At 51.9% G+C, this 13,872-nt stretch overlaps 5 protein-coding genes across 5 annotated transcripts; 3 read left to right on the forward strand and 2 right to left on the reverse strand.

Moving 5' to 3' along the window:
* Positions 1–1,546: 1,546 nt before the first annotated feature.
* Positions 1,547–2,186, reverse strand: CGCA056_v009046 (uncharacterized protein; the record flags this gene model as incomplete). Its single annotated transcript, XM_037324293.1, has 2 exons — positions 1,547–1,843; positions 1,905–2,186. The coding sequence occupies 2 exons, from the start codon at positions 2,184–2,186 to the stop codon at positions 1,547–1,549; spliced, it is 579 nt and encodes a 192-aa protein (XP_037176765.1).
* A 1,789-nt stretch (positions 2,187–3,975) lies between these two features.
* On the forward strand, positions 3,976–5,124 carry Kdm4d (Lysine-specific demethylase 4D; the record flags this gene model as incomplete). Its single annotated transcript, XM_037324294.1, has 2 exons — positions 3,976–4,022; positions 4,086–5,124. The coding sequence occupies 2 exons, from the start codon at positions 3,976–3,978 to the stop codon at positions 5,122–5,124; spliced, it is 1,086 nt and encodes a 361-aa protein (XP_037176766.1).
* A 793-nt stretch (positions 5,125–5,917) lies between these two features.
* Positions 5,918–6,808, forward strand: CGCA056_v009048 (uncharacterized protein; the record flags this gene model as incomplete). The annotated part of the gene is made up of 2 exons (XM_037324295.1): positions 5,918–6,116; positions 6,174–6,808. The coding sequence occupies 2 exons, from the start codon at positions 5,918–5,920 to the stop codon at positions 6,806–6,808; spliced, it is 834 nt and encodes a 277-aa protein (XP_037176759.1).
* Positions 6,809–9,815: 3,007 nt separating this feature from the next.
* CGCA056_v009049 (uncharacterized protein) lies at positions 9,816–10,166 on the reverse strand (the record flags this gene model as incomplete). The annotated part of the gene is made up of 1 exon (XM_037324296.1): positions 9,816–10,166. The coding sequence occupies one exon, from the start codon at positions 10,164–10,166 to the stop codon at positions 9,816–9,818; it is 351 nt and encodes a 116-aa protein (XP_037176760.1).
* A 1,214-nt stretch (positions 10,167–11,380) lies between these two features.
* On the forward strand, positions 11,381–13,570 carry CGCA056_v009050 (uncharacterized protein; the record flags this gene model as incomplete). The annotated part of the gene is made up of 3 exons (XM_037324297.1): positions 11,381–11,653; positions 11,754–12,131; positions 12,182–13,570. 3 exons carry the CDS (start codon positions 11,381–11,383, stop codon positions 13,568–13,570), a joined length of 2,040 nt encoding a protein of 679 aa, XP_037177330.1.
* Between the last annotated feature and the right edge of the window lie 302 nt (positions 13,571–13,872).

Here is a 13,872-nt window from a genome sequence, read left to right on the forward strand (position 1 = left end):
ATATCACTGCTGAGTGGATGAGCTTCCGCATGGACGTCGGGAGTTTCGGGCATTTCGGGAGTTTTGCACGAGCCATGAGCGTGATCCCAACGTTAGATCATTGAAGGGCAAGCCCGTGCTAGCAGGTTAGATGATCTAAGATGTCCTGCCAAGACGAACCTCTGTTTGACTGGATACGTGAAGTTTGTGTTATGGCTGCGCTCAATTACAATTCCTCCTATTTGGCCTGTAGACTGTTTTGTTCTTTGGACCGACACCGAGGGGCTATACATACATTCAGATTGAATGATTCTGAATCTTGCCGTCATTGTGAGCACCTGAAAGCAATCTTTGCCTCATTTTCCGGCAAAATAGCTCTGCTGCAATGATGTTGAACACCTACCGAGGTTTTACCAAAAATACAGAAGCACAATATGCCCCGTTGGACAAAGAATGCGGCGAAGATGATGGTATGGACTTGCGCCACTCGATAGACATAGTCATACATGGACTACCAAACAAGTGATCAAAGTATTCACAGTTACTCATCTTATCCTCTTTTCAACGGCCGCTGGTTGCTGGTTTTTGTGGCGCGAACAGCCAATCAACAAGTCATTGAAAGATATTTCATTTTACTGTAAGTACGTCTGTCACACGATGCTACGCACGTCTCTGACTTTTCCAATTGTGCAGCTCCGCTCTTAGACCGCATCGATATCCCTTATGTTCTTCGATTTGATCAGCCACAGACGATCAAGGGTGGCGACGGCGATATGACCTGGGGCTCTCAGCCGAATCCTGACATTGACAAGATGTGGGAGGAAATTACGACGGAAGCTACCATCCCAGTGACCGCCGCAGAGATACTGTCCATGAGGAAGGATCCTTCAGTGGCCGTAATGCTGCCCGAAGAGTACCACCTCGATAACGAACAGACCTACCTTGCGCACGCACTTGTTTTCCACAGGCTTCATTGTCTTGACTACATCCGGAAAGCATTGTACAAAGATTATTACTACCCAAACGGCACAGAACAAGTTCCAATGCATGGACATCACATCGCGCACTGCTTGGCAATGATTTTAGATCATATCACCTGCGCAGGGGATCCTGGACTTTATGGTAAGTCACAGTTTCATCAAAGACGCGAGATACTGATAGTTTGCTTCCAAGTATACCAATGGTATGAGCATACGGAGATACCACTGCCTGATGCCAATACCTGGGGAAAATGCTGGGATTTTGGTGCATTCCGCAACAAATTCGACAAAATAGCATTGAAAAACTTCAGTCCTTTTGATCTACGAAAGCCGGATGGAGCGAAACCTGTCACGGAGCAGAATAATTTGCAAGAAATCATTTATCAGACGCGAGATCCGAAGCCCAATCCTCACTTATGAAGTTCTGGCAGCAATGCGACGTGTTTTTCTTAGGTTCTATTTCATAAAGGTCGTCGAATAGTCGTACATAGTATTTTTGCATTTGACAAATCGCACATGTCTTCATACTTGAAGCAAGTGAGAGGCACTTCGATTTTTGTGTCTGGGTCATAGAGCTTCTCTGAACTCTACTTCTTATCTTCTTGTTTCGAAGGAGGATTGACCAAATACCACGTCATAACCCCAAGTCCCACTGCCAGAGAAACTCCAGCTGCAAGCACTCCACCCCTGGCAGTTGTCAGGGAAGAATACCAACTCTGGGAATTCTCCGTCTGCTCTGGCAAAGCCTCGCAATCTTCGGCAAGACGAAGTTGTCGCTCCTCCAGCTCAGGCCGCCCCTTTGGCTGTGACACTGGCTCCGGGTCTGGGTCGGGAAACCAAACTTGGCCAGAGGCCACACAGGCCGCGCGCCTGGCACGGTAGTCCTTGAGGAGGCATTAGAAACCCATCTGAGAGATGGAAATAACACGAGGTACGGCGTCATACCTCTAAACATTCCATCACATCTCCGACGATATGGTGGGCGGTCTGCGGGGCAATCCCCTGGGAGATAAGAGATCCGAATATGTGGTTTGGATGCAGCGAGTGAAGCTCGGAGCCATTCCACAAACAGACGAATGCTTCCGGTCCATTGACCAGGTCGACATTGCGGTTCTCGAGGTGTTGGAGAAGCCACTGTCGGACCCTGCCTGAAGTGGCATACTCGCTTGGAACGTTGGTCTTCAGGGTCTTGAGGTGGAGACTGGACCCGTTTTCGACGTTCGTCATGATTGCGGTTTTGGGGTTATATGGTCGGATGGAGTTGACTCTCTGTTTTCGTGGCTGTTTGGCTTGGAGATGTTGAGTTTCTGCCCTGTGGTGTTCTTGTTCTGCACCTGAAGCTTATGTTCTGGAGGTGTCATTTTCTTTGGGCGGGAAATGGCAGATGCCGGTGTGCCCAAATGCCAACAAACAAAGTGGATATTCCAGGCCGCTGACGAGATGGATTGTCGCGCAATTAGCGTGATGCAGATGCGTTCGGTGAGTACTTGTTCCTATTGGTACGTCCATGGCGAGAGTTGCCTCACCGCCACGCAATCCGAGCCTCTCAGAATCGTTCTCGCGGTGTCAACTCCACTCATCCGCATTCAACCCTAACAATACCCCGGCCCATGTCAACCCACTTTGCATCCGCTGGAGGCGACAGCCAAGAACTAAACTGAATCCGGATGATGGGCCTTTTGCGTCGCCCCATGGCCTCAATTCAATACCTATTGAAACACCAAAGACAGCATCGACCATGGGTCGTGTTTCAGCCATTCTTTACCGACTCACCGTGGAATTCTCAAGTCGACAGCATTTAGCTCTGGGTTAAGTCACTCACTGCCTTGAACCGAAGCGAATTGATATGCGCGGCGTTCAGATCAGACCTCGCTGGAGGTTCCACACATTCATGGAGCAGCGATTATCCGCTCCCCGGCACGAGATTTTCTTTTAAAATGGATCAATGCGAACGGCGTGTCGGCGGAGATACTCGTCATGAGCAAGAGGTCGAGGGCTTCGCTTCAATACAGACAGTTAAACTAGTGTCCGCTGTCGCGTGCGCCAGAAGAAGTGGTGGCGACATCGACCGGGATGTAAACATCGTCTGCAGCATACCTTATGTGCAAGCAACATCAAGTCCTGTCCAAACCTCTGCCCCTCCCCGAGCTTTCATCTTCGGGCTTCTTACTAGATGACGAGCAACATTGGAAAAGGAGTAGCAATCAAAACCCTCTCTGCCTTGGTCCCAAAGCGAGCTTTACAAGAGGCTCTAACCGAGCGGAAGGGGCAAATAGACATTTCGGGCATTGTGGGTTCAAGGTCGGGCATTTCAAGACGCTAAAAGTACGGGAAGACATTATCAAATTGCTGTTTACTATATAAGAGGATGCGTAATTAGTTGGTGGCCCCAACAAATAATCTTGCGCCAAGTGAGACAACGACTTGAACTAGGGGTAAAGAAGGCAATGCCTTAAGTTACAAACTACTTCCGTTGACCTTTGACCTGGGCGGGGGCGAATAGAGACAGGATGCATGATCCAATTGTTGAAGTTATTGCTAGCCATCTCCAATTGGTTTCATAGGCACTGGAAGAGCGTCAATCCTCCGCGGTCCAAAGTTGTAGGCTGAGACCGTAAAAAAGCGGGAATGCAGGTATAACAGAGAGGGCCAGGTTCGAAGGACATTGCATTTAACGATATCCTGCAGGTCCACCAGCTCAGCCATTGTTCACTCCTGCGTTCCTCAAGCCATTGAACTTTATACATGCAATATTGACGCCATCGGTTGTTTGGACACCTTGATAGCCACGAGAATGTTTACGTACATAAAGTCCCAGGAAATTGGCAGGCGACAGTCGAACCATGATGGGGCCCGAACTCTGGAATCCATCCTCACCCTTTAGGAGAAGCAATTCCCTTCATATCCATTGCTCTGCGTCGAACTTGATTCATAACACTGAGCACAATCGTTGGTCACACGCAAGCTCAATTTGAGACCGTTGCCAATTTCACACGAGCATTTGAAGTGTCCAAAAATGGCTGGCCTGGGCAGAATCTCTGACGATGATGAACGACTCCAAATGTTAGCTTCTCCCCCGTCTCTCTCTGTTTCTGGGTGTCGTCACTAAGCTTTGGAGCGTTCTAGCCAAGATGACCCTACGTGTAGACTCGCAGATCTTGGCGAAAGCACAAGCGATACACTGGGCACCTTGTGCAAAGATCAAGCAGTGACTCTGAAAGGTTTTGCGAAGGTTAAGGTCGTCGACTACCATGAACCCTCCGACAACTTCATCACAATAGCTCCAAAATCCAATGAGAACATGGTTTTCCATTATCGTGCAACTTATTCCCCGATTGGCCAAGATGGAAACATTCAGATTCTGTTCAGCGCCCAAGCATTCGATCAGAGCATAAATATTCCTCTCCACGACGACGACGATGTGGATGAAAACGCTGTCTTCTCGTCGGCTTCTCAGAAGCCCTCATCACCATGCGATTACTATCTCGGAGATTGGGAGTCGGTGCAGCATTCGAATCAAATGCAGACATACCTTACCTGTGGACCACATCTAGAGCATCTGCTTGAGCCTAAACGCCATTACCCTGGAATTACGGCTCCCTACTTTTACTTCGCCAAAGATGGAGGTACCTGTACACCAATGCACATCGAAGATGCGGGTCTTCCCTCTGTCAACATGGTCCGCTGGGGCTCCCCAAAGACATGGTTGATCATTGAGCCTGGTTCATCAAGGAGGCTCGAAGAGTTTGCTGCTTCCAGGACGTTAGGCGGGAAAACAAGCGGTGGCCGACGACGTTCATATGGGCGCAAGACGTGTTCGCAGTTCATCCGGCATGCAAACATACTATTCTCACAGGAGACACTAGACGGCTGGGGCATCAAGTACAGCATTGTCGTTTGCAAACCTGGGGAGTTGATTGTCACCCTGCCGTACACCTATCATCAGGTGGTAAACCTCGGTATGAATTTAGCAGAGTCGACCAACGTATTGTGGCCGGGTACAGAACTTCGGTTGGGAAGCTACTCGTTCTGCAGTAAACGACGATGCGGCAACAGAGAATCATCAATAAAAGAGACGGATTTTGCGGTCCTGATTCAAGACGATCAGACCGATCTGTCAGGGACCGATGCACAAACAACTGCTGGAGCAAACCAAATCCAATAGAAGCATAGTAATAAATGCGGAGACGGCAAAGACGAAGATGACAACAACGACGATGAAGACAACGGGAGTAGCATCAGCGGTAGCAATAATAGGGATAAGAGTTTAGTAGAAAGAATTGTTTTTGATATTACCAATAGGGAGTCGTCCGTCCGGTTAGCTAAACGTACTAAATCTCACCACCGACCTTTGCAATGCCTGTCATCTCTTGAAGCCTTTAGAATGAGGATACTAGCGGCGCTTGACGACCCTGACAAGATTAATGCCGGCGGTTAAATTCTTTGATTTTGGTGTTCATCTCCCTCCCAGACCAATTATGCGTGGTGGTCTTCACTGCAAAAAGGCAAACCACAAGTCATCTTTTCATAGGAAATTGTTCCCGTGGCTCGCAGAAAGGGAAGAGACTATGTTTGTCAGACTTTAGCCCAAAGTCTTCTGAGAGCGAGTCTGCCTTGCACACGTTGCGTGTTGAATGCCCCGTACGCCGCAGTGTGGGTACTCCCCAAGTATTCCCACCACTGAGAGGTGCGCGCATGTCCCCGTTATGGTGTACGCCCTAGGTACAAAATAACGAGACAGGGATCTCGCGCAAGTGACGTCTGTCAGGCCTATCAAGTCAAGCTTACATTCATCAGGCATCCAAAGTGTCCGTCACACAGCATTAGAACGGTGGCTGGTAGCGCGTCGTGCCGCACCGCGTTGTGTTTGGAACTCTCGCAAACTTCTTTGAAGATTGCTGGCTCAAACTTGCGCGGGATTATTCTCTGGAAAATCCCGCACGCTAGTTAATATCATCATGGCACAAATGCACTTCCGTTACCGCCGAAGTGCGATCAGTTCAGACGCATTTCCTCGTCGCGGGGGCAAGCGAGAAGAATCGCCGCCCAAAAGGCGGGGTTCCGCCAAGATTGGCACTACAACAAAGCAGATCTCGAAGAAAAGACGTGTTAAAACCGACACCATCAGCTCAAATCCAACCGAGCCCAAGGACGAAGGTATGATCATCAACCCAAGCGCCAGTCCTTACAGGTTGTAACCGTGAATTCTCATAGAGTACGACGATGACGACAGGATAATCGGTCATACGTCAACCGGCAACGGCCATTCTGTGAGCTTCATCACAGAACGAGCTACCGATCAATCGCGCAGAAATGTGCCCGAAGTGATCATTCAACAAGCGACACCCTCAAAAGTATATGCGTATTGGGGCGCTTTGGGGAAGTCCCGCGAGGAGACGATTGGGACTGATCACTTCAATGTGTTTGCAATTCTTGACCACGACTCTCAAAGCAAGCGCCTGAGAGTGCAATGGGTAGGATACTCGGACTCGGTTCAGGACACAAGTTGGGAAACAGTCCCTAAGATACGACGTCTTGATCCAGCTCTTTTCAAGGACTATCTCGTCGCTCGGGGGCTGACAGGCAGTCTCCAGCAGAGACGCAAAACGATAGGGAGGCCTCAGGCCCCGAAGCCCAGGGCCCAAAAAGGAGGAGAGGAGCATCCGATCAACCGAACAGGTATCCGCGACGATGCAAGATATAAGGTGGCGTTGGAGCTAATTGGAATATCTGGCCGAGATTTGCGTCGTCTGACCAAGGTCATCCTCGATTTTGACATGGACGAGCGCATTACGCATCGATCCCTCATGCCCAAGGATGGCAGCCGTGGCAGAGGTTTACTTATCTAGCAAGAATAAAACGAGGAATTGAGCTGAAAACGTCAACGCAGCGATCAGGTTAAGGTCTAGGCTCCCATGACCGAAGTCAAACAGTTTGGAGTCCGCGCGTGAAAGAAGACTGTCGACGATTCATAGATCTTTGCCACAATGCCGAATAGAGTTGCTCATAGAGCGGGTTTGGGAGAAAATGTATTTTCACTCAACACGTCTGTTGTCACCATCATGTGTTCAAATTTTCGCCTCTCAGTAGTGGAATGAATGTGGGAATATGGTTGTCATACCGAACACCTTGGTTTGCGAGATTGCAAAGTTCGAGGCAAGGAAGCATTTGCCTCGGCGTGGATTGCTTGCTTCAGGCCTAAAACATCGGTCCAGGTTCGTCAATGTCATCTTGTCAATCGGTGTTCAGACGAGCTTCTCATGTTTCCGCGTTATTTCCGCAACGAAAAATGCGAGCATGATTGTGGTCCTGACCCTAGTGGTTGTTGGTTGTTTGTTGCATGTTTGTCGACTGGGGTTGAAATGAGACGACGTGGGCAGTTTCCCGAGGCACTGCACCCCAGTCCTCCAAGCACGGTCGGCATGTACACACTGTGACACTACGCTGCTTGGTTCATTTCTCGTGTCATCATCTGGTGCAATGATACCGATAGGTCTGAGTTCGTGTTGGTGCTCTAGTTATCCTTGTCCGATACGCCGCTAACCAACTCGTGTTGTTAGACTGGAGCGAGTCACCCGCAAGCGGAGGAGGCTCGACTTTCCACGTTAGTCTCCCCACACAATGCCCTTGTCTTGTCTGTCTGGCTCTGATCTACAATTGGCTGCCGCACGGTGTCGCCCAGAAGGAGGCCGTCTTGGCTCATCCCGGAGACCAGCCATCCCTTCTCAGTTCCGATCCAACGCCGACCGCTTGCTTTCATACAGCGTTGGTTACCCCTTGCGGCCGTCGTCTAAATCTGTTGGCGCCAAAAGACCCTGCACCCAAGCAAGGTTAGGAGGGTGGCAAATAAACACCTTGCCGGGGAGGCTTTGAGAGCCTCGGCAGCTTCATTACAACACATTGGGAGCGACTCCAACGACAAGTGGGAGAACCTCCAACTTTTATTTGGCATTGCCTTCATTCCCGCTGTCGGGCTCATAAGCGCGCAAACATAGTCTTCGATGTTCCCTCTTACTCAAGTCTAGGTACGAATTCCAACTTATACATGCGACTCTTTCACTCATGGGAATCACACAGTCCTTTCGGGTGGCGTCACGGAGCCTGCGTTTGCACCGGCCAACAATTACTTGGGTTGACGATGGTTCCAAACTTATCGAGCAGCCCACGGCTTTCGGCAATTACACCTGAAGATGGTGTTCAAAGGGAGGAATTACAAACTCCGCTGTCAGACGTGCCCGACAATGAGCCACCCAATAGCTCGCCTGCCCATCTCACAACGTGTTTTTCTCAAACACCAACCATACCCACTTGCTGGGAAGTTTCAACTGTTGTCATCAAAGGACCCCCACGAGACCCCCGACTAAGACAGAAGAAGCTGTCTGCGTTTGGGAGATCCGATTACCGATACGTCCGCACACTCGTGAAAGCCTTGGAACGTCGACGAGCAAAAGGGTTCGCATTCGAGGAAGACGATTTGAGATTTCTGAGAGAGGTCAGGTCCAGAATTGAGCGAGACTTGAAGTTTCAAAGGATGGTTCAACAGACCAAGAGAGAGATGAGGCAAGCAATGCGAAAGGCAAAGCTGGAGAAGGAAGCCTCGGCTCAGACAAATTCGACTGCCTGACACGATAGCACGGAGTGTAGTACTTTGGACTTCAGTGACAGGGTCTCTGTAGGATTGTAGGGCTAGGCTGATCCAAGGCAGGATGATAGTCCCGAGTGGGGAATGAGCATTATCGTGACAACCTCGTCTACCTTCAAGGTAGTCACAACACAGAAGAGGTTCGCCAAGCCAACTCTATAGTTGCAATCGTCGGTTCTTGAATCATCGTGAAATTCAACACTTCTATGACTGGTAGGCCTTTTCCATTCGGATTTACTGGAACACTTAGTTCGTGCCTGACGAAGGGTATCATCATTCCCCTTCTCAAACGAACAGTCCCCCTTTGTATTGCCGCCTGAGGGCACTCAAGTTCTTACGATTCCACACAAGGCAACCGAGGCCACAGCCTAGCCCTCAAGATCCTCTCACTGTCTACCGTTTGTCAACAGCAGCAACTGGTCTGGTGGTGTAGTGGTTATCACGTCAGTCTCACACACTGAAGGTCCCCGGTTCAATCCCGGGTCAGATCAACCTTTTGTTTTGTGGCCTATTTTTTAGCTTGGTCTTGGTTGTTTTCTAGGTCCTATCGATCATGAAGGCTTCGTATTACTTTGAGATGGATTTCGACAAGTTAAATACTGTTCTGAGGACATTGACTGCACTTTATTGCTGATGAAAGCGCTCCCATGCTACACCGTCCAGATTTTCTGCTCGTATCGAAATCGAGTCTGGCTTGGATGACAGCGCCTGCGGATTTCGGCAAAGCCAGCTGCGAGATGACCAAGGAGGAATCGGTATACAAACGATTACTTTTTCTTTTGTAATTCATCTACTATTCATCTCTCGAAGTCATGCGGGTATTAGCCCACGAAACTGCAGCCACGGGAGTTTTGGTCGGGTAGCGATAAAATCGCAAACTGAATCCCGTCCACGTCAGGACTCTTGACTTGCACGTCATCTTCATCGGGTAACGCATGCAGAGACCGTTGGGGAGGGAGGAACAGATTACTTTCTTGTGATATATTCGACGTCTTGTACGGGTGGCTAAATCCCATCCGTGTTTGGCATGAATGATCTGAAAGCCGCTCGTCGCGCCCAGAAGCAATGCTTGTTAACCCATCCCTCATTATCCTTGTTGCATATCCTCGCTCTTGCCAAATTCGAGGCCCTTTATGCCCATGACAGTGCTTGCTTGTCTCCGCCGTCCTTCGCCCCAGACAACCTGATGGAAGCCAGCGGGAGCCATCGCACCTTTACTCGACAAGAATTGGCAGCTCGGTGGTCGACGTAGAAATGGAGTGGCCCATGAAAAGGTCCTTCATTATCTCAAAACCCGTGGCATACCTGTCGCTGTCGATGAAACCGCCTTGAATGTCGATGACGGTATGTGCAGTGTCGCCGTGCCAGACAGTCTCAACGGTGACGGAAGAGTTGGGAAAGAGGTGCCGAAGGTCTTGGACAGCGAGTCTGGATTGTCTCTTGACGTCGCCGTCGGTGTTGAGGACGTGGAAACCGGCGGTGTGGTAGATGATTCTTGGCTGCAGTCTGGCTGTCTGTCGTGTCAGTCGACTGCAAAGAATGGGAAATCTGTGGAGGGAGAGCATACTGTAAGGCATCATGATTGTGATGTTGATCCTACGATCGCTTGCAGTGACGTATCTTCCAGGGCCGAATGGCGAGATTTATTCGTGATGGACCGGGAGATTGGAGGTGTTGTTGGCTGGGAGCAGGTTTCTGCGTCGCCCGCCGACTGCCACGGATGGAACGCAGGTGCACCTTCCAGGTGAGTGACTGTTTTGCATGCTCATCGATCGCGGTGCAGTCGCATCTAAATTTACCACCTAGGCAGGCACAGCTGAAATGCTGCACTCATGGCGCCTTCCTCCGATTTGTTGCCCCACGGCCGTGGCCGACCCGTACTGGCGTCCCGGCTCGGCCGCCGCAGATGTGGGCCCTGCATCGGGGCGCCACCCGGAAGGCAGCCTAGGATTTCACGAAGGGCATGGACTCATCTGGGAATGCGATGCTTGTCAACAGCCAGGCCCCGGAGGCCCCGGAGGGCACAAGTCGGATTAATGGTCAAAGTGATGACTTCTACATTGCTTGAAGTGAGCAACTAAGGACTCCTCCTTCAAAAGTTGTCATCAGTTGCAGTGTTGTGTCCGGTCTGAGAATTCGGGGTTCTGCGGGACCACCGGTCGCCATAGAAGTTTACATTTGACCGGGACTGGCGACTCTGGGTGCAACATTGCTAAATACGGCTGTGGAGCGAAAGAAAAGCTTAATATGAATCAAACACGATATCACGTGATGTCAAATTCTAACAAGGCAATGCACTTCCCTTGTTTTCAATCTGCGGTGGCTCATTCGGGAGGGATGCCCAACCAACAGATAAACAAATAGTCCCTCTGGGCGGACTGGATGAACACCAAAGACATCCTACCGACTCACCTCCACTCCATCAACCGCCAATCTCGGAACAACCACCGTAGATGAGTTAATCCGACGGCCTGTTCCCGGTCGGGCTCCCGTCTTCCCCGGTGCACCGCTTGGGCACCTCCACTGTGCCTTAGACCACCACCACTGAACCGTCCCACTTGCAGTGTGATGGGCTCCAGTGTCCATCCCGCCCTCGCCTCGTCGCGGTGTGCCAGCTCAATCCACCCTCACTGAGCCACCCACTCCACGTCACTCGCTCGCTCACCCACCCGCCCGTCCACCGCCCTCGACGTCGCATCTCATCAATCGCCGCCGCCGCACAACTCCATCGACAACCTCTAGACTGAGTTCGCGCGCGTGCGCGCACCATCGCGTCGCGATGAACCTCACCGAGGCGCAGGCCGAAAAAGTCCTATCAACGTGGCGCATCTCCCGCCTCGAGGACATCCTCGGCCCCGAGCTGTCGCCGCGCTCGTGGAGCAACAACCTGCGCAAACACCTGTGCATGCTCTGCCGCCTCGTCAACCTGGAGCAAGCCCGCATCCTGCTGTCAAACGAAGTCACGGCCCGTCTGGCCAATCGCACCCGCAATAGGGGCATCCGTCGCGATCACTTGAGTGATGTTGATGTCATGCGCGTTCTTGATAGACAGGTCCGTTCCGAAAACACGCCCATCCCTCACAGCTCCGCTTCAATGTCTCCCGTGTCCGAGTGAAAGGTCCAACGACAACCGCCATTGACATGCTGCACAGGAAGCGCAAATACGAGGGCATTCCGACGTCTACAGCCAGTACTCGCCCTCGCCGGCGGCGAACCAGGCGATGAGGCGTCTAGACAGGGTCTCGGAAACCCCCGACTACACCCGCCCCTATCCACCCGGGCCGAGTCCGGACCTCTCCGCCGACGCCTCATCTTACCACCCAAGTACGGCATCATCCCCCGCCTCAACCTCTGCCTCAACCTCCATCACCACCGCCCCGTCTTCCAACCCACGCACAGGGCCTTCATTACAATGGTCCTCCACCGCCCTCCAACTCCTGGCGCGCAACGCCGCAGCCGGCAGCCGCAGTGACTACTATGAGGCCGGCCCGTCAACATTCGACGATGGAGATCGTCGGATGAGTCTAGGGGTACGTCGCCAGGACCAAAAATCTCAGAATTACCGCTGACACTATTCCAGCCAAGGGCTGAAGATGGTACTCCCGCCCGCTCATCACCAATACACGGCCTGCCGTCACAAACGCCGGCTTGGGCCTTGCCCCAACACTCCCGTCAATCACAAAATTCACACCAACCGCAACCATCACGGCAGTCCCAGCATTCACATCAACGGGAATACTCTCGTCAATCGCAATACTCACAGCAACCGTCATCATCTGCCGGTCAACGTCACAGCAGCCCGGCAAGCGAAATCGTAGTCCAAATTCCAGAAACGAAAACCGGCACACCCGCTAGAGCGACCAACTATCGAGAGACGAACCGTCGAGAAACCAAAGTCATGGCCGCGCCGCCGCCAAGAGCCCGGTCTCCCACGACAGCAAGGACCTCTGGCAACTCGGTGGCACACACGAGAGCAGAGGAATCGCCACGGTCTAGGCCTACCAGGACCACCGACGACCCAGAACCAAACACCAGGGCCGGGGCATCACCACGGCAAAGGCCACTCCCAACACCGTCACTCAAGACCGATACCTCGGGAATCCGCGCCATGACCGAACCGCCACAAAGAACGCAGACCACCGCTACTACTACCACCACCGCCACCACCACCACCACATCATCCTCATCATCCTGGAACAATTTCCGCCCCGAATCCCACGTTCCCGCGTCGGCCCCGCAAAGGCCATGGCCGGGGACTACATCAAGAACAAACAACCCTCCAGAACATCGCACAAGGCCCCCGGACCCGCCGCGGAGGAGCGAGAGCAGCACGACCCCCATGACCGACGACACAGAAGGCATCACGGTAGTAGAGCGCCACAAGAGGAAACGGGAGAGCATGATGGCCGACCTCGAGGGCGATATAGAGAAGCTGGGCTACAGGGTCGACATACAGCGGACAACGGTCAAGCTCCGCCAGCACGAGTACGCTCAGGAGCAAAGGTACCTGGAGGCCGCCCGCGCCAAACTCGAGAGTCTCTCATCGGGGGACGCCGTCGCCGCCCAGATGGAGCAATTTCAGGGTTTCCTCGCAGGCCTTGACGATCTCGTTGCCAGATACCCCGCCGTACTTCACGCGCACGACGACCACAGCGCCAACGACATGGGTCGAGCCCTGGCATCGCCGTCTCAGCCGCCGGAGGAGACAGACATGGGTCTTCAACCCGGCATGCTCTTCGACGCCCTGAAGAGGGCCGTCAGGGTCAAGATGGGCTCGGCAGCACATCAAACAGAACGACTACAGGATACGAGAAGGGTGGGTGAAAGAGAGCTCAGGGTGGCCCAGGCCGCCGTGGACGAGACGTTGGCAACACTGGAGCATGCAAGGGAGGACCTTTCCAAGCTCGAAGATGACCTCCACTTCTTGTCGATTGAAAAGGAGCGTTTGAGCGACAGGTTTGGTTCTTAGCACACGAACCAACAGATGAAAAGTTTTATGAGGCATCATGTCACAAGTAATGAAGTTCCGCAATGGATACCATTTGTTCATCAGTTTTAGGTTAAGCGGTCACTTCACGTGTTTAGGGACGGTCATATTGGGGGCGTAGCACGACAGGACCAGGTGCCAAAGTAAATGCTGCTTTTGAAGATCTCATTTTTCAGGCAATCACCAGCGGCAGCAAGGACAAGAAAGGGTACGGACGCAAAACGCTTCATTCAAAATATACCAATAGACAATGACGTAAGGAGTCGCTGAGACCAAACATTCAT

This window comes from Colletotrichum aenigma (assembly GCF_013390185.1).
Source record: "Colletotrichum aenigma strain Cg56 chromosome Unknown KSG_Cg56_contig06, whole genome shotgun sequence".
NCBI lineage: Eukaryota > Fungi > Ascomycota > Sordariomycetes > Glomerellales > Glomerellaceae > Colletotrichum > Colletotrichum aenigma.